Source organism: Micromys minutus (genome assembly GCF_963924665.1).
Source record: "Micromys minutus genome assembly, chromosome: 16".
In the NCBI taxonomy this organism is placed as follows: domain Eukaryota; kingdom Metazoa; phylum Chordata; class Mammalia; order Rodentia; family Muridae; genus Micromys; species Micromys minutus.
Window position 1 is genome coordinate 38,075,643 of NC_137985.1, and position 20,985 is coordinate 38,096,627.

The 20,985-nt window shown below is 44.5% G+C and overlaps 1 protein-coding gene across 3 annotated transcripts in view; it reads right to left on the reverse strand.

Annotated features, from left to right (window-relative positions):
- KMT2A (lysine methyltransferase 2A) overlaps positions 1-20,696 on the reverse strand; it is a gene marked incomplete at its 5' end in the record, with an annotated part of 78,173 nt that extends 57,477 nt beyond the window's left edge. For 2 of the 3 annotated variants that reach the window (XM_080930297.1, XM_080930296.1), the window contains one exon: positions 20,274-20,696. In XM_080930297.1, the coding sequence (XP_080786423.1) occupies positions 20,274-20,696 (423 nt within the window). Of the gene's footprint in view, positions 1-18,101; positions 18,201-20,273 lie in introns of all 3 variants that reach the window. The other variant, XM_080930295.1, reaches the window with a different exon arrangement.
- Positions 20,697-20,985: the final 289 nt, after the last annotated feature.

Sequence of the window (20,985 nt, forward strand, 5' to 3'; positions counted from 1 at the left end):
CTAGCACATGTCACCGCATCTTAAAGGCTCTGCAGGGCGGCGCACACCTGAAATCCCAGCACTCTGTAATCTCAGCATTTTGGCAAGAACTCAGAGTCTGAGGCCTGCTTGCGCTACCCAAAGAAACCTGAATTGTTTTTCCTTCCTGTAACTGTCTATAACTATATATTAAAATGTCAATGAAAAGAGCCTTATCAATATCCCAGTGTTTAAACAAACCAACAGGAAAGAACTCGTTCTATCATTTACGCTCATAGCTTATGAGTAACATTTGAGCTGCGTGTATATGGAAAACATACCCATCCTCTTACTATGTAAACTGCACAGAAATCCTTTCTGGACACATCACACTTTATTTATTTATTTATTTATTTATTTATTTATTTATTTATTTATTTTTAACGTAGGAAAATATGGAACGCTTCACGAATTTGCACGTCGCCCTTGCGCAGGGGGCATGCTAATCTTCTCTGTACCATTCCAATTTTAGTGTATGTGCTACTGAAGCAAGCACATTATACTTTCAGAGACTGGTGGTTTAAACAGGAATGGCACCGTAGGCTTGCACACCTGAATGCTGAGTCTTCAGGAAGCAGCACTATTTGAGAAGGATCAGAAGGATGAGAATGTGTGGCCTTGTTGGAGGTGTGTCACTAGGGGCAAGCTTTGAGGACTCAAAGGCCCAGGCCAGGCCCGCTCTCTCCCTTTCTTGGCAATCAGACCAGGTTGTAGCTCCCAGCTTCTGCTCCAGTGCCATGCATGCTGACACACTCCTACCATGGCCCTCACCATAACAAACCCGAGCCTCTGAACTGTAAGCAAGCCCCCAGTTAAACGGTTTTTTTCTAAGAGCTGCCTTGGCCATGGTGTCTCTTCAGAACAGAAGAGTGACTAAGACAGACACAGTGGTAAGTTGCCCACCTTCTGATTAGCTAGACAGAGAAAGTCCCTGCATCTGTCCATCCTATCTTACATAATTATTTTATTTATTTATCCTGTTTTTTTTTTCTTTTATCTCATGTAGCCCAGGCTAGGATTCTGGATGTGTGTAACATTATATACTCTGAGATTGCTTAGAGCCAGTGATCACAGTGGGGGTATGTATAACATTTTATACCCTGAGATGCTTACAGGGCCAGTGACTACAGTGGCAGAGGGTTGGGAAAAATCGACAGATTCCAAACATTTTATAGCATTCTTATTTTATTTTAAAATTTTTTGTGTATGTGTCTGAGGGCTGCCCACATAGACAAGATGGGGGCATCAGATCTAGAAAACTCAAAGCTGGAGTTATAGGTGGTTGTAAGCCATCAGACATGGGTGCTAGGACCAGAATTCATGAGCAGTATGAGCTCTTAACCGCCGAGTCTTTCCAACCTGACATTCGGTTTTGATATAGAGGCTGTTAAAGGAGGAGAAAGGACTACAGGTGCCTGGCTTCGGCTGATTGGTTTGTGGGGATAGTCACTAAAACTGGGAGTACAGAACAAAGACTTTCAGGAACAGGAAGGCAGAACACCTCAGATATTTGAGTTAGAAATGTCTGTGTTGTCTACTGGAAACAATGGCCTGGGGAAAACATATTTGAGTTGATGAATGTGGAAGTATTAGATCAACTTACCAGGGAAAGAATATAAAGAAAAAAGAAAGGTTGGTAAAGAGAGTCCCAAGGAAATATATACACCAAGCTTTGCATGGGAGAAGGGGAAACCAAGGGCACGGACACTTACAGAAAGTGTGTATCAAAGAGTGGTCTGGTCAGCCATGACTCATGTTGTGTAGTGCAACAGCAAAGCTGATACCTATGTAGTATACAGGCAGGAGGAAGCAAGAGAAACGGTGGAAATAGGAATGGAGCTGGAGGCTGCAGCTCATTAACAGATTGCTTGCCCAGCATGCTAGAGGTTGGCTCAGGTGGATCCCCAGCAATAAACATCCACAGTGGGAATGAATGACGATTACTTTGGAAAGCCTTAGTTACTTGAGGAAAAACCAGTAAGGAACAAGGAAGGGAAGAGGGCAGCTTGGGGCACAATTTTTGAGGTTGACTGTGTTTGTTCACTAATGGGGAGCATAACAGAAGAAGTAACTGAAAATCCTACAAAGCAAAGAGGTAATGAGTGGGAAAGGGTTGAGGCAGGGGTGGGGCAGCTGCTTTTGGAAGGCACCATGGAGGGGCTGTCTTGGGAGGGAAGGATAAGCATGGTCTTGGCTGGTTACAGGCAAGAGCAGGGCTGGAAAGCCCTGGGAAACAGGCAAATCACATGTGCACACGTAACTAACTTCACCACAAGAAGCAACACGTTTCTTCAGATGTTCAAGGAAGCTCACAGCCAGTACGTTTTTAAAAGTTTGGCTCTGGCAGGACACAGTGGCACATGCCTGGAAGAAGCATCCTTGACATTACATCGAGTTTGAGAACACCCAGCCCTGAAGGAAACGCATTATGAAATGGAAATAGGCCACAGTTTACACAGAATGATGGGAGAAAGAGAACAGCAGATGCAGGAATGAACAGCAACTGGCAGTGCTGAACAGAAGCCACCCCAGCAGGACAGAGAGGAGAGACAAAACACCCATCCACACAAGACAAGAGTAAAAACAAAGGCAAAATTCAAGTGTGGTGAAGAGCATTGTGCCTAGCCATGATGCTACATAATGAACGGCAGCAGGAAGGAGACTGAAGAAAGGAAAGCAGCCAGCAGCCATCCTCAAATGTGGTCAGCAGGCACTCAGAGTGGTTACGAAGTGCTGCCAGGCACTGTCTAACCCTACACACACATGCTGCTGCAGTTAGCTTCTCTTTGCCCTGATAAAACAACTTGGGGAAGAAAGAGTTCATTTGGTTTACAGGTTACAGTCCTCCAATCAGAAGCTGCGACAGGAACTAAAGCAGAGAGCAAGATTCTTGCTGGCTTACTCAGTACCTTTCCTATATACAGTCCAAACCCGCCCACCCAGAGCAATGGTGCCAGGCCCTCCTATATCATTTAGCAATTACAGGCCATGTCTACAGGTTATTCTGATGGAGGCACTTCTTCAAATGAGGTTTCCTTTTTCCAGGTCAATAGTTTGTGTCACGCTGACAAATACTAACTAGTTAGTACTGACAGGAAATGTCCTAGTTTGCTTCCTATTACTGTAATAAGCACCTAAACCAAGAGCAAATTGGAGTTCAAATCCTGGACACCCACATAAAAGCTCAGAGTGGCAGTATGCACCTGTAACCTCAGTACTAGTGGGAGTAGAGACAGGCAGATCCTGGGGTTTGCTGTCCAGTCAGTCTAGAGAAAAAGCAAACTCTGGGTTTCATACAAGTCCCTGTCTTTAAAAACCATGATAGAGGGCTGGAGAGATGGCTCAGTGGATAAGAGCACCGACTGATCTTCCAGAGGTCCTGAGTTCAGTTCCCAGCAACCACATGGTGGATTACAACCATTTGTCATCAGATCTGATGCTGTGTTTGGTGTGTCTGAAGACAGCTACAGTGTACTCATTTACATAAATAAATAATTCTTCAAAAACAAAACAAACTGGTGGAGAGTGGTAGAGGGAATACCCTCGGTTGACCCCTCGCCCCTGCACATGCGTATATAAGCATACATTGACACACATCATACAAATAAGCAAAAGAAAAAAGTTATATTAAATATTTTGAGGTTTATTGTTTTGAGTCAGTCTCAATATAAAGTCCAGGCAATCCTCCTGTCTCACTTTGCAGCCCCATGATGACTATGTAGCCCAGACTCAAACTCACAATAATCTTCCTGTCTCTGCCTTCTGAGTGCTGGGATTACAGGTGTGAACCACCAACAAATAAACTTTTACTGTTTATGCATCGTCCGCTGTCCGCACACTACAACAGAGAGCATCTGGCATTTGCTGAGACAAATTTGCTGAATGGACCTATAAAGGCCTTGATGGCACAGACAGACCAACAAGTGCAAAAGTCTAGAGACAGCGACAAACACAGAGTCACAGGCAGAGGCAGAGAGAATGAGAAGAGGTGAAGAAGAAAAGAAGAGGCCATCTTCTCACCTCTGGCCACAGTTGAAGAATGTCAGTCCATTCTAACAGTGGCAGACACTGCCAGGTTTAACGGGAATGAGTAACATATCTGATACTGGAACCCATAAGTCCATAGTTACTGTGTGAACGACAAACTCTGGTGAGAAAAGCAGCAGTAAGGAGATGAGAGAAGGTAGTCCAGTTAAGAAGCTACAAGGGGTTAACTGGGGTTCGAGAGCAGAACTGGCGAGAGGGAGCTGGGAGGTGGGTTATGTTTTGGACCTAGTATAGAGAATTTACTGAGCTTAGATTTGGGATAAGAACGAAGATAAATAAAGTACACCTCGTATGGAGTTTTAGGCCTGAGCAGCTGACTATGTGGAGACTTAACCCAAAATAGAATGAAAATAAGCAAAGATTGGTGGGGAGACCCCAAGACTTCTGGGAGATGCTTGGTGTGAAATACCTATCGGATTTCAAATGCCTAACTATTTCCTTGCCTGTAGGCTAGGAACATGGGCACCTTACAGAGTGGATCATGAAGATTATGTTTGAAAACACACATGAGAGGTCACAGCATAGCCTGGCCCATAATAAACACTCAGTAAATGTTAGCCAAGTTATTATTACTATTATCTAAATTAAAATGTCAAATATGCACTTGGTTATAAAGTTGAGAACTCCACAAAGTAGCCAGTATTGAAGACTAAATTTAATGCAGTAGTTCTCAGCATATAAAAGAAGTCTGGGGAGAGAAGGCAGCAGAAGGTGGGCTCCTGAGGGCTCCACAGCCAGGCAGACTCAGTGCAGACAGAGCCATGCTGAACACAAAAATTACCAGTTAGTGAGTACAATGTGTCAGAGTCCAGGGAAAAGTGAAGGAAGGGGGTGGTTCAAACACTGTGGAAGGGTTTAATCAGACAAGGACTGAGACTCATCTATTCACAGACCCTGGAGGACCTTGAGGAAAGCTGAGTCTTGGGGATAAAGCCCAACCGCAGTTGTTGAGGGAGCCTGAGAAAGTGGTGAGAGAAGCTACAACACCTTAAAGATTTCTGTTGTAAAAGGGACGAAAACATAGGTGATGACTGAGAGGACACGGCCGAGGGTGGTCTCAAAGGAGAGTTGTATTCAGATGGATGGGTTAATGCTGTAGTGAATTGAAAATGTGCCTGTGGGAGCGAAGAGCTGACGGGGTGCAGCACTGAGTGGAGGAGAGCCAGATTCCTCTACTGTGCTCAAGGGGAAAATGGCCCCACACAGGAAGAAGTACTTTGATTAGACATATTGCCAACTTCCTTAAACTGAAAAGGAAATACTATCAAATACTTTGAGAATAGTTTTTAAGTTTCTCTATTTTTATGTCCAGTATCACAGAAACCGTTGTGATCCCAGTAAATTGGAAGGCCGAAGCAGGGATACAGGCAGGCCTAGACAATCCAGGAAGATTCTGCCTCAGAGTGTGGGCTACATACTGCTAACTATGGAAGCAGGAGAATCAAAGAGTTCAGTCTCCTGGTGATGCCTTCAATCCCAGCACTTGGGAGGCAGAGGCTAGTCAGGCCTACAGAGTTCTGAGCCAATATGGGTTACATGAGACCCTGTCTTCAAAACAAACGAACAAAACGCTTCAAGATAAAAAGAAATCAATTAATTCAGTAGTTGAGTGTTTATCCAATTTGTGTAAAACCCTGGGATCCTCAAATTTCAAAGAAATCAGTCAGTGACAAGTGCTGGAGTTTCAGCACCTGACAAGCTCCTCCTCCTGGAGCTTATTATCTAAGTTCTTTTTAAAAGTTCAGCTTAAAATATAACATGCATGTATGTACTAAAATAATTATAGCACTTCACAAGGTACTTTAGGAATTGACAATCTGAAGGTTGATGCTCTTAAAACCAATGCTAACAGAAATGTCCCTGGGAATAATTGTGTTACTAGTTTTCATAATGAGAGTCTTGCTTTAAGAGGAGAAGAAAAAAAAAGAAAGAAAGAAAGAAAGAAAGAAACGTGAACTGACATCAGTGTCTTGTGAACTGGTTAGCAGGGGTGGGGCCAATTCTCTCTGATAGCAGGTGCATCCAGGGAACAGTTGGCTGTCTGAATGCACCGTAGGGAGGAATAGACCGAAGCTCTTTTACATATGATCTCTGACTGCTGTTGGGAAAAAAAAACATTAACAGGGAAAGGTCACCCAGGATTAAAGGGTGCAAAGACTGTAACACACTGTTCTTCAGTAACAATAGGAGGCCACACTTTGAATATACAAAAAAACGAACTCTAGTTTCCAAGCTTTTAATCCAGTTCTGCCTAGCAACTGTCACCCACGAACCATAAATGCTATATACCTTGTAAGTGCTATATGCCTTAACAGGAAGAGACAGTGCCTTTCAAACCCACTCCACTTCAACAAAAGCAAGAAGCAAAGATGCCCAGAGAGCCAAGCAAAGAGCCAGGTGAATTCTACCCATTATGCTTCAGAAAGAGAGGAAGTCATAAAATAGCTCATCTGTCTTTAAAAACAAAACAGTAGGATGCAAGCACAACCTCTGACAGTAAGTAGGCTATTCAGATTCTTGGCTATGACCCAAATTACTTTACAGAATCATTAAAAACAAATAATCAAGGCTGAGCATGGGGTACAAGCCTGTAATTCCAGCACCTGCAGGCAGAGGCAAGAGAATCAGGAGTTCAAGGCCATCCTCAGTTGCACAGCTAGTTCAAGGCTATGTAAGACCTATCTAGGAAAATAAAATCAAGTACAATTCCGGCCTTCCCGGTTTCCAAGCCCCAACTGGCATACCCAATTATTAAAGAAAAAGAAATGAGCACAAGTTACAGGCACGTTGCAGAAAATTGTTAAGAATCACAACCATAGGACTTAGTCTTCTCTCTCAAGGAACCAGATCTGTAGGCTGGAATATTAAACACTAACTTCATTTTGGATGATGGTTCTTCTCATTGTAAGAGGATCTGGCTCCTTAACACCTTGGAGCAGTTACCTTCATTTGAGTTATATCCTAATTCAAGTTTAGTTTTTTTCTATCCTCTCCCTCCCTTCCTCTCTTGTCTTTTTTCCTTATGAGATAAAGGTCTTGGGATGTAGTCCTGGCTGGTCTGCTACTCAATTCTTTGGCTGCCATGCCTGGCTCTCAACTGCATTTTTCACTGTTAAGAGGTCAGTTCTCTCTTGGTTTGTTCTCATCAAGATGCAAAGTTAAGTTTCATCTTTCCTTTTAGGACTATGGGTTACTGAATGACCAATAGCAACTTGGGTATCACTGAAAAAGCCACAACTTCCTTCCCTCTAAAACAAACAGGGTCATCTCACCGCAAAGGCAATGTGAAGAATAAATGAACATCCCGTTTAGGAAAGCAACAGAGCTACCAAGGTCTCTATCAATTCATTATCTTTTAGGATGTAATGGTCAAATAATATAGTTGGAAAACTCATATTCTCCCGATAAGTGTATTATATTTGGAAGCTTACAATCAAGTTCTGAGAAACCCACATTAGATGGCATTAACTATTTTTAAAAGTCCCTGGCATTTTAAAAATTGCTCTGATGCTGGGGTCTCTCCAGAAGAAGAGAGAATGCAATTGAGATGTATTGTGAATTTTAAAAAATAAATTATGAAGGAGGAAAAAAGAAAGAGAGGGAGGAAGGGAGGAAGGGAGGGAAGAGAGCAGACCAATAGGTATCACATGCCTTTGATCCCAGTACTTGAGAGGCAGAGGCAGGTAGATCTCTGTGAATACAAGGCCAGCCTGGTCTCAAAAGCAAAAACAAAACCAAGAACAGAGAAAGCAAGAGGGAATTCCGTGTTTCTGTCTTCTCCCCTCTGTGACTATGGACAAGCATGGTTAGCAATTTACAACTACAAGTGAAGTCTGAGTTTGTTCTTTCTCTCTGATGGCAGCAACCATGCACCCAGGGAGTGGCTGGCCCTTGCTTTGGTACCACTCACAGGATCCCTGCAGTGCACCAGCTTCTACGAACTGTACAAGCTTAACTGGTTAACAGGACTTGGTGAAACTTAGAGAGTAAATTCAGTGGTAATTTACTTAAAAGAAGAAGACACTGATACTCAATTCCCAGCGCTAAATTAAAAAATTTCTAACAGTTCAACACCGCAGTGGAGGTCTGGTGGTGGGAAGACACCCAGTATGAGCATGAATTCTGCCCAGAGTTTTAGTAATCTAGATGAATAATCCCAATTCACAGCTCTCAGTCTGACTGTACAGGAAATGCTTTCTGTAACCCAACATATCTAAAAAGGTTTCATTCTGAGTGATGCAAACCCTCCACACAGACTCAAAAGCCAAGGGTCAGAGGTTTATATAAGACTCATTCCCATGAGGCAAACTGATGTTAGACTGGAAGCAATCTGTAAGCATTGCTACAACCCTCCACACGCAGGGGTTCTGGAGTAGAAGATAGGCATAAACCCTCTTGGCAACTTCTTACTTCCTGTGTGAGGACCACATCTACTTACTACTCCTGGCTCTTCTTTGGATGTCTAAGATTTGTCTTTTAGCTTCACTTTAAAAAATAAAAAGTTTTTATTCTCCTATAAAATCACTACAAAAACCATTATTCCATAAAGACATTTCTCTGGAAGCTTACTACAAAAATTAGTTATCGTCATAAATTGGCAATCCAAATCAAATACTCCTTGAAAAGCCAGTGAGGCCCTGGGATCCCTTGAGAAACATTAAAATATATAAAACCTGATCCATGTCCTCAAGGAGCTATGTGCGGCTGTATTTATTGATTCACAGGAAGGGAAGGTAGAGAGAGAGAGGTCACTTTATACATATGTAGGCAGAACTGTATTTTTAAAATCTACCTCCAGAGAGGATTATTTTGGTAACCTTTCCCCATCACTATGACAACCATCACTGGCAACATGTTCTTTCTTCAAACCCTTCCCCCATCAGTTTAAACCTATTTTCTCTTATCCCAGTATCTGTGGTGCTAGAGTTTTTGAAGAATTATAAGTCAATCTCTTAACCCTTCCCTTGCTCAACCTTTCCTTACTGACTTCCAATTTGAGTCTCCTCACCTTTTTATAGCTGAGGAACCTAGAAATGGAAACAACATTCAAGTAAGGGGATGACCAGTGCTAAATGCTATCTATATAAAAGAAAATCCCAACTAATCAGAATACCCCAACCTCACTTCCAAACTCCTGTCTTGGAGTACCTTTAAAACTAAGTCCTGTATAGGAGGCAGAGGCAGATGGATCCCTGAACCCTCTCCCAAACAGTAATTAATAATGATTCACTAACAGATCCTGTGATGGTTTTCATACTTTCCTCTGCCATACTTGTGTGTATACACATGTGTGTGGGGTGTGCATGCTTGCACATACAGAGGGACCAGGGAAGAATACTACTCTTGAGTTATCGCCTTGAGACAGGGTCTCTCACTGTACCTGGAGCTCAACATTTTTTGACAAGGCTGGCTGGCCAGTGATCTCCAAGGATCCACCTGTCCCCACCCAGCTCAGTACTGGAGTTCCAGGCACATGCAGCCATACCTGGCTTTTACATGGTGCTAAGCATCCAAAATTATATCCTCACGCTTGCGAAGCAACCGCTCTTACCCACGGAGCCATCTCCCCAGCCTATTATTATCATTCAAAAAAAGTCAAAACCACCTAGTTGTACATATTCTCCTAGTTTAATAAATCCTTGCAAAATATCCCTGAAAGTTCAATACTCACTGACATACTTTACACAAAAAGTTACCACTATAAAAACAAGCCACAACTTAGAAATCATCTTGAAAGGCAGCCATAGATTACTGGGGCAAGGACATATATATTCACTGGAATCTATAACAAAAGGAAGCCTGAACTAAGTAAGCTCTTGGAGGGTTAGGTACAAGCATTTCTAAAAGAAGACACCGAATGTCAACTCAGTAGCAGTATCTGTGAATGTTTCATGAGAGAGTTGCCTTATGGAGATCTGAGCCACAGAGTTGAATAAGCCAGAGGCAGGTAAAGAAGTGAAGGCTCAGGCAAAGAGGCTTTGCAAGTGCACCAAGGCAGGGCATGAAGACCAGAGAGAACACAAACGGCACCCCTGTCCGATGTAGATATAGAGAGCAAAAAAGTGAGAAAGTGTACTTAACAGATAAGGTTAAAATAGACATGCAGGTCAGGTGAACTACAAAGGGCTGAGACTGTAAAACCACCTGTTTGTAAGACATCAAAGGCTTTAGAAAAATAGTAACAGAATCCTATCTCCATCCAAGGAAAACATTGGCCACACTGTGTGCAATGAAAAGGGAGGGTGGCTAACTAGAACACCATAAGGGTCCTCAATGACAGACATAAGCTAGACCATCAGGACTGAACAGCAGGGCTAGACTGACGAAACACTGTGCCTGCAAAATGGACAGGACTCAGACATGCAGTGGGTGGGGTTGGGAAGAGAAAGACTTTCACCCAGTAAGAAGGCAAGGGTGAACTCAGAGGTAGATACACATTAGAGCTTGGGTCTTAGCTCTGTTAACCCCTAGGCACACAACTCAAGGAAAACTATTGCCTGGACCTGCAAAGTCTGGCATGTACTGTTTTAGTAAGCATTTCCTCATTTAAAGATTTGGTTATATTTATTTTGTATGTGTATGTGATCTGTGTGCATACGTGCAGGTGTGCATGTGCCACACTGTATATAAGAAAGTCAGAAGACAACCTGCACAAGTTGGTTCTCTCCACCATGTACCTTGTAGGAATCGAACTTAAGTTGTCAAGTTCAGTGTCTAACACCTTTTATCTACTGAGCCACCTCACTGGCCCCAAACATGTTCTCATTTAAGAGAGATACTGCTGGGCTGGAATGATTAAAGATGGCTCAGTAGTTAAAAGCAGTTGCTGCTCTTGCAGAGGATCTAAGTTCTCTTCCCTACACTGACATGGTGCTAACTCCACAACATTTGCTAACTCCAGTCCCAGGGCACACCATCCATTCTTTTAGAAGGTACTGCCATGTACCCAGTGACCTCACATACATGGAGGCAAAATATTCATACAAATAAAAACATTTTTAAGATTTATTTTATGTATGAATGTTTGCCTGTATGTATGTATGTATGTATGTATGTATGTATGTATGTACATAAGTATGCATGCGTGATCAAGTACCATGTACATGTCTGATGCCTGAGGAAGTTGGAAGAGGGCTTCAGATCCCACAGAATTGAAGTTATGAATGGTTGTAAAGCACCATGTGGATGCTTGGAATAGAACCCACATTTTCTGCAAAAGCAGTAAGTGCTCTTATAACTGCTGATCTATCTCTCTAGTTCCAAAATAAGAATAGTTCTAATAAAAGAGAAAGTTACTACAGAACTGTAAATTTTCTTGTTTGTTTGTTTCAAGACAGGGTTTCTCTGTGTAGCTCTGGCTGTCCTGTAACTTGCTCTGTCCGTCAGGCTGGCCTTGAACTCACAGAAATTCTGCCTCCCAAATGCTGGGATTAAAGGGGTACAACACTGTCACCTGGCTTTTACTAATTATTTTAATTTAACTCAATTTTTACTGTTTGAAGTTATTATTATTATTTCTCAAAAGTTTCTATCCCCAGAATTTGTAACTTACAATTCAGCATCTCTTCCATAATTAAATTGTGAGCTGCACTGATCTCTCGAGATCAAACTATATCGATCCTGTCCAAATGGAAACTTGAGGACAAATGTAAAATAGTTATCAATTACATTCCAATGGATCAGAACCAGGGAGGCAAAAAAAAAAAAAAGCAAAAAATAAAAATAAACCTGGATTTTGGCTAAGCAACCATCAAGTGATTACATTAATAAAGAGATTAAGAATATCAGTCATAGCCAGCCACAGTGGCACACACCTTTAATTCCAGCACTTAAGAAGCAAAGGCAGACAGAACTCTGTGAGGCCAGCATGGTCTACAGAGTGAGTTCCAGGACAGCCAGGGCTACAGAGTCAAGAAAATTAGCCATAAGGATCAAGGATAGCAACTCCTATGCAGCTGCCTGGGCCCGATCGTTCCACAACTCGAGCCAACCTTCCTTGTTCTCTTTCTCCCTCTCTAGGTCTTATCTCTGATTATGTTTTCTTTGGCTACCAATGAGACCTACTGTTACCAAGATGGGTAGTTGTCCTTCGGTTTGGTTCCACTTAACTTACTTAGCTTAGTTTACTTGAAACCCAAAGCAAAATCAGTAACATTCTGAAGTCAGGACACAGAGAGCATTTGTCATGTCAGGGCCAGGGTTGACTACAGCACTCAGATAGGTTTGTGTGCACACACACATAATATACACTCACACCACAAAGTAATAAAACAATCCAGTTGTGATGAAAAGATCATAGCCATCCTGTTGGTTCAATTTCTCATTCTAATAATAACTAGGGCTCCCTATGTGCTAAGCAAAGTGCTAAGTGTTTTGCATGCATGGTCTCAATTAAGTCTCACAATAAATACTCTTATGAAGCATGATTACCCGATTTGCAAATAAGGAAACTAAGTCATGAAGGAGCTAAACTCTACAAGGTCATTCGGCTAATGCAGGGCTAAATTAAGATTTGAACCCAGGCAGTCTAAACCCAGGCCCTGTTTTATCAGCCCCTAATCACTGCGCTCTATTATCTCATGCTACTCCAGATTAAACTGAGATTTGTCATCCCCTCTGTAAAGGCATTTATATATGCACAAATAAAAACCAGCCAGAGAGATTACAAAAGGATTTCCTCATTAACCAAGCTTAAAGAGATGTTATCCTCAAGATTTTACTACTTATAATTACTGCTTATAATCTACGGACAGTACTGCATTTGATCTAAAAATTAGTCTGTTTTAATGAATGGAGAAAAGCTAACTTCAGGCACCTTATCAATATTTATTGCTCTAAGAGTGAGATATTTGTTATGAACGTGTGATTAACTTTTTGAGTTTTCAGAAGTAAGTCCAGAAGCGAGCCCAAAGAAAACATTCCCTCTAAAACCACTCCTCAGAACTCACGTTCTCTCCTGTTTGCACACAGAGCCACGGTTACTTTGATGCAGTCACATGAGAATGACACTATGCTGTCACAGCTTGTGGGCAGTGAGGGGCAGAGCTCTCAGGTAGTGCAGATGTGAGGAAGGTTCATGATGCTCAAAGTCATCAACAAAACACAAAGCCAGAAATGCAAGAAAACAGAGAAAATACATAGGAGAAACTCCAACTCTGAAAAAAGCAGCAGGGAAATAAGCCCTACCCACTGGTACCTCATACAGTCTTGCTGCAGCAAGAATTAGAGGTAATACATCTGGGGAAATCCCTCCAGTCTCTTTGTCAAACAGAAAAACAACTACTCATTTCAAAGAAGGGGGAATTTTCATGTGCTGTGCAGAAAACTGCCAACTAACTATTACGCTGATACCACTGTTAAACTAAAAATCTAACAGGGTGCTATATTCTAAATTTAAAAAGTTAAACCAAACCTGGCCTCCAGGAAGCTGTGCACTAACCCTATGAGGGAACTCTTCCAAGTCTACAACTGCAAGTCAGGTCTTTAAAAGCAAACTTTAGGTGGTGACTTCAGCCTCGTGGTTGGCTTCCCAGGAGGTGTGTAACCTGACAAGGTAAAAAAACTCATTGAAATATTTAACAGTGGTGGTATGGATTTCTTTGGATAGGTCAAGAAAAACAACTCATTCCTTTTCAAACATAAAGAACCATTTTATGGGAAGTCATTGATTCTCTCAGTTCTAGTGTCTGAGTCTTTCCTCAGGGCCTTCTGACAGACCTTATTGAAGGGGAAAAAAAGAAAGGCTAACAAAGGGCCCCTTTCTCTCCCTATTCCCAATATAATCTACCTCAGCCACAGGGCCAGTAGCATCCACACTGTCATAAATGCCAGCAATTAGAGAATTAGGCCATAAAACCACCCACTCAGGTATAAGAGCATAGGCCTGTAGCTTATTTAAAGCATGCCATAAAAGATCCTGTGAATCCTTTTCTCCAGCCTTCACCACGAAGAAAGGACAGGAACAGCAACAACAAAATGGCCCTCTGTCTGCCTACCTTCCAGTGATGTGTTTAGTGAAATCATCTGGGCCCAGGTGAAGGTTTAAGGTCACTTTGTGAATCTTCACAAAGATTTCCCATGTCCTCTAGCACGCCACATGTGACCTATGAAAGGGTGGGCTACATTTTGAGCACCAACAGAGTGGAAACCAAAGCTGAGCTATCTTTAATAGAAATTATTCTAGCTTATTCTGAAACTATTCTAGAAGCTCAGCTCAGCTAGTTCCTAACCTCAAGAAATACTGGCACCTACAATTAGCAAGCAATTTTAGTGGGAAAAAATAATTCAGGGTCTATGAGATGGATCAGCAGGTAAAGGCATTTGTGCCTAACCTGCCAACCTGAGTTTGATCCCTCGTTTCCACATGATAAAAGAAATCAAGTCCCACAAGTTATTCATATAAATGCTAAAGCACGTACATTCATATGGGTTCTTGAGTGCATATACAATAAATGTAATTTTTAAAAAGCTAATTCCAATACCAAAGCTATTTTATTCAATCTGTTCCAAAATCAGGTACAATTTGGGGTCAAGCAATAATTTCATTTTATTATTTAACCTTATAACCTAGCAGCCCACAAAAATCATAGGTGTCTGATTCAATCCACGATCAAACTTAATTCCTCAGGTTTCATGAGCCAGTCTTGAGAGGACAGTCTTTGTACCAGTGAACTCTTTAGCTTCTACTTCCTACTTGTGCCTAGAGGGTTAAGAATCTGGTTGCAATGTAGGTGCATCGTGCCAGACTCATTAGTAATTTAACCTTTCTTAATCCCAGAAAATGACATGCAAAAAAGAGAAAAGGGTCCATCACAGCAATCTTCGGGGGACGTTCCTACTAGTACAGTGACAGTCACAAAGCTTCCCCTTCCTCAAAACCCAGGCCACCAGGCTCCCTTCACCTTGGTAGAAGAATGGAGACAAGATATTCACAAAAGGCCCGATTGAAGGCCTTCAGTTAAGTGCTAGAAGGGAGCTGAAGCTCTGTGCCAGCACTAGAGGAATGTGGGCAGGCACAAAGAGATCTTAATTAGGAGACCTACAATTAAAACACAGCGAGTCAGTCTGTTACGCCTCCGAGCAGGCAAAAGGACTGCTGCCACCCCCTCTAGCCACAGAGTAAGGGAGGCAACTGGCTGGCACGGGCTGCACAGCTGCTCCCTGGAAGGACAACTCCAAGGTGAGCAGAAATGAGAAACGTAGCCCAAATGGGAGCATTTTCTCCTAACTTCAAATCAGAAGGGAACTCACTATTGTGAACCATTTCCTCCAGGAGCAAGTGCCTTGAGATGCTTAATTGGGAAAGAAGGGTGGAGACATAGTATACGGCAGAGAGAGAGAAAGAGAAAGTGCGCGTGCATTCTTAATATCCATTTCAGAACTTTCTAACTCAAAGGAGATGTTATTGCTCTGGATTTATAGATACACTGATGAGCTGGAGTTTTCTTTTCATTTAAAAGCTTATACACTTAAAAAAAAAATACATATCATCCAGACTGAAAATGGTTTCCATTTAGGTAAGAAAATTCCAGCTATGAAAACCAATCTAGGAGATAGTGCTGGGGTTCCACAGGTGCTCAGCATTTTATTTCAAAGTTCATCTTAGTCAGACACAATAGTGTCTGTCGTCCACGCAACTTCAGAAGCAGAGGCCACACTGCTTAAGCCTAGAAGTTCAAGGTCACCATGAGCAACATACCTAGATCCCAACACAATGAATCTCCATGTTTGTTGTCAACTTCAGCCAAAACATTTATGATTTTTCTGCATACAATGAGAACTTTCCCACCAAGATGAAATTTCTCCTAATAATAATGATAGTGAAATGGCAAGTGTGTATGTATAGTCTGATACCAAAAGGCACCAAAGAGTCTCACTCTGGCTCTTAAAATAAACTCAGACTAAGAAATGCTGGTCTAGGTGTGGGAGGCATGCCTGTGATCCCACCACTTGGGGGACACCAAGGCAGAAGGATTGACAAACCCAAGACTACTCTGGTCTTCGCAGGGCATTCCACAACAACCAAGGGCTACAGGGCAAGACCCAGACTTGATGATGATGATGATGACGATGATGACGATGATGAAACAAACAAGAACAACAAGAAGAGTAAAGTAGTGGAACAGAAAGGTTTGTGAGCTATTTAGTACAACTAAATTTATGGATCAGAAATTTAAAATGAAGAGTGAACTTCCCAGTTGGACATGGTTGCACAAGGCCTTTGAACCCAACACTCAGGAAATACTGTATGGCAGATCCCACAAACTCAAGGCCAGACTAGTCTACAAAGTAAGACCCTGACTCAAAAACAAACAAGCAGTGACGGGGGGGGGGGTGTAAAAAAAAAATCACAGACCCTCCCCAGCAGCCTTCCATCTAGACAGAACTATTCTCTTCTCTAAGCCCAATCTAAAAGCCTGCCCCAGGCCACAGGGACTTCACTGAAACTTTAAATGAAAAATATGCACCAATGTTGTAATTCAGCTTTAATATCATATATAAGTGTGCAGCATTGAGATCAAGAGAAAATCGTCTTTAACGTGTTGAGAAGTGATAGGAAAGGCACATGAAATCAATGAAGAATGCCAGCTGCTGAAAGATTTCTGAAATGTATGTCGAGGTAGTACAAATTCTAGTCAACAGAAGATGATGCCTGGCTGTGTTTATTCAGACGGACCTGAGACAGCTGCTGCTGTCACCACGAAGATCATGAGAAGGAAGTACAGGACTCAAAACCTCTATGATGTCCTACAGGTAAGGCTTCAGATCCACTTCCTAATGCACACAAGACACCCAAGCATCTATGTATTGTGAAAAACCACCTCATCACAACAGAATGGAGTCCCAAGGACTCACATGTCGTTGTTACCAGAGGGATTTCTATCCAAGGAGAGCAAAGAGCCAATGGCAATAGAAGACAGGTCTCCTGTGGACAAGAGGGTTCCTACAGGGGAATCTGGAAGTGCCGGCATGCAGCTTTAGAACTTAGCTTTGATTATGTCATTGTTCACATAAAGTAAACCACAACTTAAAGAGGTTAGAATCCATCTGGGTCCTATAACCATTTCAAGAGGCCAGACAAGACTTCCTCAGAAGCATGAATAAGTTCTAAGAAGCAACCTTTAGGATCCTGTAAGTGTATCAGCCTGCAGTAAGTCACATAGAACTCTATCACTGATGTGTAAGACTATGTCACAAAACACTTGGCTTCTCTGCTGAAAGCCACCCTGATTTACCATGAATAACACATAGCTCTCAGCCCATGCAGGACAGTCTCAAACCACCAGACAGCTAACCAACAGCTCATTCAAACCCAGTTGGGGGGGGGGGTGGGGAGTAACACTGGAATCTGACACAAGGAGACAACCACTCTTCTCACAGTAAAACAGCGACTACCATTCAGGCACAAGTTTGAAAGAGAAAACCACCCTGCTCTATTCCATTTCAATTCTGACAGCTGAAACTCAACAAGCTTCACACCACAAATTACCAGTAAGGCAAACTAAAGAATTAGCTCATAACCCTCTCCTGACACTGACAGGTAAGAAACTGTTAGTACCTGACTCAAACTTTACTGGCACTTTGTCAAAGACCAACAGATAAGATATTCTGATGCTCAGACATTAGGTCCCTGAATCCAGGTGTGTGAGTGTGTCTGTCTGTCTGTCTGTCTCTCTCTCCCTCTCTCTCTCCCTAACCAATCTCTGGAAAAGCTATGATTCAAAGCTGCTGACTTTGCTTTTGAATATGTGATAAGAACATTTGAAATTGAACACATAGTCCTTCAATACAAAATGCATAAACATACCAAGCAACAGAATGCTGCCCACTCAGGAATCCCCTTAAAGCAGACCAACTTCTCCTAATAGACTTTCTTATTCTACTCAAACATACACAGGACCAGAATTCTACATATGACCAGTCAAGAATCGATTCTGAAAATATGCAGCTGGGTTATATGTCAATGCAAGGTGGTACTGTTTTGCTGCTGTACCCTTTAAAAAAAAAAAAAAAAAAAAAAAGCAAAACCAACTCACATTTAAGCACCAACTCCATGCAAGTAACCTGAACAGTTCAGCCTTTTTGCTATGTATGAGGCCTTTGATTTTCCAACTACCTGGGATCTGTGTTGTTAGCTTAAAAATACAGAATTGGTCTTTCAAAACATAGTATTAATCTACAGCAACCAGTAAATACTCGCAAACAACCCTGTTTACTGAAGCTGCCTTCTGAAGGCTGGGAAAAGGGGGTGGAGATAGAAGAGAGAGGCAGGGAAAGAGGATGCTCGGGCTAGCAAGCTACATAGCAAGGAACACGCCCCCATCATGTCCTCCTTGCTCTGTCAGAGGCGTTTGTTGTCAGTCTCCTGAGCCCGCTGCCTTAGAAACAATTTTTAAAAGGAGGCTGGAAAATTAAAAACTTGGAGAAAAAAAAAAAAAGACCAGCTCCTTGAAAAGAGAGGCAGGGATCCATCCCTAGGATCTACCCCCTCCCAAGGCCTTTGCAAAATCTAAAGGGGTGCGAGGCATAATGGGCCACAAGGGGTTTGCCCAGGATATTTTGTGTGCCCCAACGGCGGTGCACGCAGGAAACGGCCGGTTGCTATCTTTCCCTTTCTGTTTCAATCAACAGCACTCCAGAGCAGCAAACCCCTACCCCCCCCTTCACTTCAGCCCCTGGCAGCTGCTCTTCTTCCTCCCCCTAGAATCCCCCATCACACTCCCCCCCCCCTTCCCAGCGATTCAAACTGCCCTCTCTGCATCCAATGGAAAACAAATGCGCATCGCCACTGACTGAACCTGAACTCAACTTCCCTTCCTGGGGCAACTTTCCTTTTCGCTGAAAAAAGCTGAATACCGCTTATCAAAGCATCCCGGTTCTCAACGTTTACCTCACCCACCTTGAGTCTCCCACTAGGAATTGCAGATAACCTCACCTCCTCCTTCTAAAGACTAACTTAGCTTCATAATCCTCCTCTTTCTCCCAACCCAAAGCAGTAACCACCACCACCACCACACTAGGGTAAAAAAACTGTCCCTTTATCTACTCTCATCCCAACCCGGCTTTCCTCCACCCCCTTCCAAGACCCAGGATTGGCCTAGGAAAAGGTGGATCAATAATGAAATGACGAGAAAAAAGAGAAGGGCGGGAGGGAGCCGGGACCAGCAGCAGCAAGCTCTCAAGCGCAGTGGGTGGGGTAAGAGAGCAGCTGCTTCCCTTGGGAGGATGCAGTCCTAGTTCCCCCACAAACATCACCCCTCACCCGGCCTTCTTTCTCAAGAGCTGGAGGGAAACCCTGCTCTTCTCAAGGAGAATGCTAGAAAGTAGCTCTGCTCCATGCCTAGGGAGGACGCTGGGCCATTTTCCCTCTAACACACCTCTGGTCCTTCCCCTAACGGAGGGAAAGGGGTGGAGTTGGAGGTAAATCCCTGACACCAGCAGCCTAGGAAACGTAGCCCTGGAAGATGGGGAAAGAGACTAGCGCGGGGGAAGAGCGCTGTTATCTTCACAGGAGAGATGAGAACAGACAAGGTAGAGAGGAAAGGTATCCCTGAGGGGTAGGGCGGAACGAGGAGGCCCGGTGTGCAGGAGGTGGGAGTGGGCTGGTAGTAGAGGTGAGACAAGGGGGAGTGACTGGCAAGGTGAAGACCTGGTTGGGGATGGAGGGAGGGTTGGTCAGGTTTTCAGAAGCAAGGTGCAGGAAGGGACCTGGATTTCCCAAGGGCCAGGGTTAAGAACGTGGCCCTGGATGAAGCCTCCACCCGAGAGATGTCCAAGGGGAAGACTGCCCTAGGAGTAACACATCTGCCCAGGGAAGGAGGCGGAGATGTGGCGGGATCAGGTCTCTGGCAGAGGGAGGGAGGAATCTGGCTCGGATGAGGTAATCTGTGAAAGGGAGGAGGGGTTCAGTCCCGGGATGGGAAACCCCCGCAAGGGGGTCTGTGCCAAGGGATTTGGGGAAGGGTCCAGGGGAAGAAGGCGGGACTTGGACTAAACGCTCTCAAACCTGAAGGGTCTGAACCCTTGGGTAAGGGCGCCTAGGGGTCTGCAGCCCATAAGGGGCGTCCTAAGATGGGAGGGCCATTTACTCCGCGTTAGGGACCCCAGGATGTTTCCCGAATTGGGATGCTCCTCAAACCTGCATGGGGGAGGGGAGGGGTTCCTCAGAGGGTCGAGACCCCGGACCTGGGGGTTCCTCGCCCCCTTACCTCTCCGCTGCCGCCTCCCCCGCCGCTCTCCCCAAACACTGCCCGGAACCGGCGCAGGTTGGTGCCGATGGCGGCCGAGACCTGCAGCGCCGCGTCGAAGCCCGGGCCCACCCGGAGCAGGGCCGGCCCTGAGGAGGCTGAGGACGATGACGAAGACGAAGACGAGGCGGACGACGAAGAGGCTGCTGAGGCGGCGGCCGCTCCCCCTGGAACCCCAGCCCCGCTGCTTCCCGCCGCCGCCGCCACCGCCGGGGGGGAGGGGGGCACCCCGGGGCCGCCACCGCCGGCCGGGGGCCCGGGGGGAAGCAGCAAGGCCGGGACGCGTTGCCGCGGGGCGCCCCCTAGGCCCCGGCGCCCCCCGCCGCCGCCGCCCCCGGTGGTCCCGGGTCGGGCGGGGAAGCGCCACCGACAGCTGTGCGCCATGTTCGCCCCGTAAGTGAAGCAGCGAGAGGGAGAGGCGACAACACAGGGGGGCGGGGAGGCGGAGGGGGGGGAGCGGCGGGCCCCGGAACCTGCCTAACCCGCCTGGCGCCGCCCGGATGCCCGTACCCCGCGGCCCGCTATGCAGAGCGCCGGGTGGCGCTCGCCTGCCCTGCAATCTGCATATGGGCCCCTGGCCTCCGCCTCCGCCGCCCGGAGGCCGCTGCTCTATGCCGAGCCCCGGGCCCGGCTCCTCCCGCCCGGCAACCTGGATAAGTGCTTGCCCCGCCCT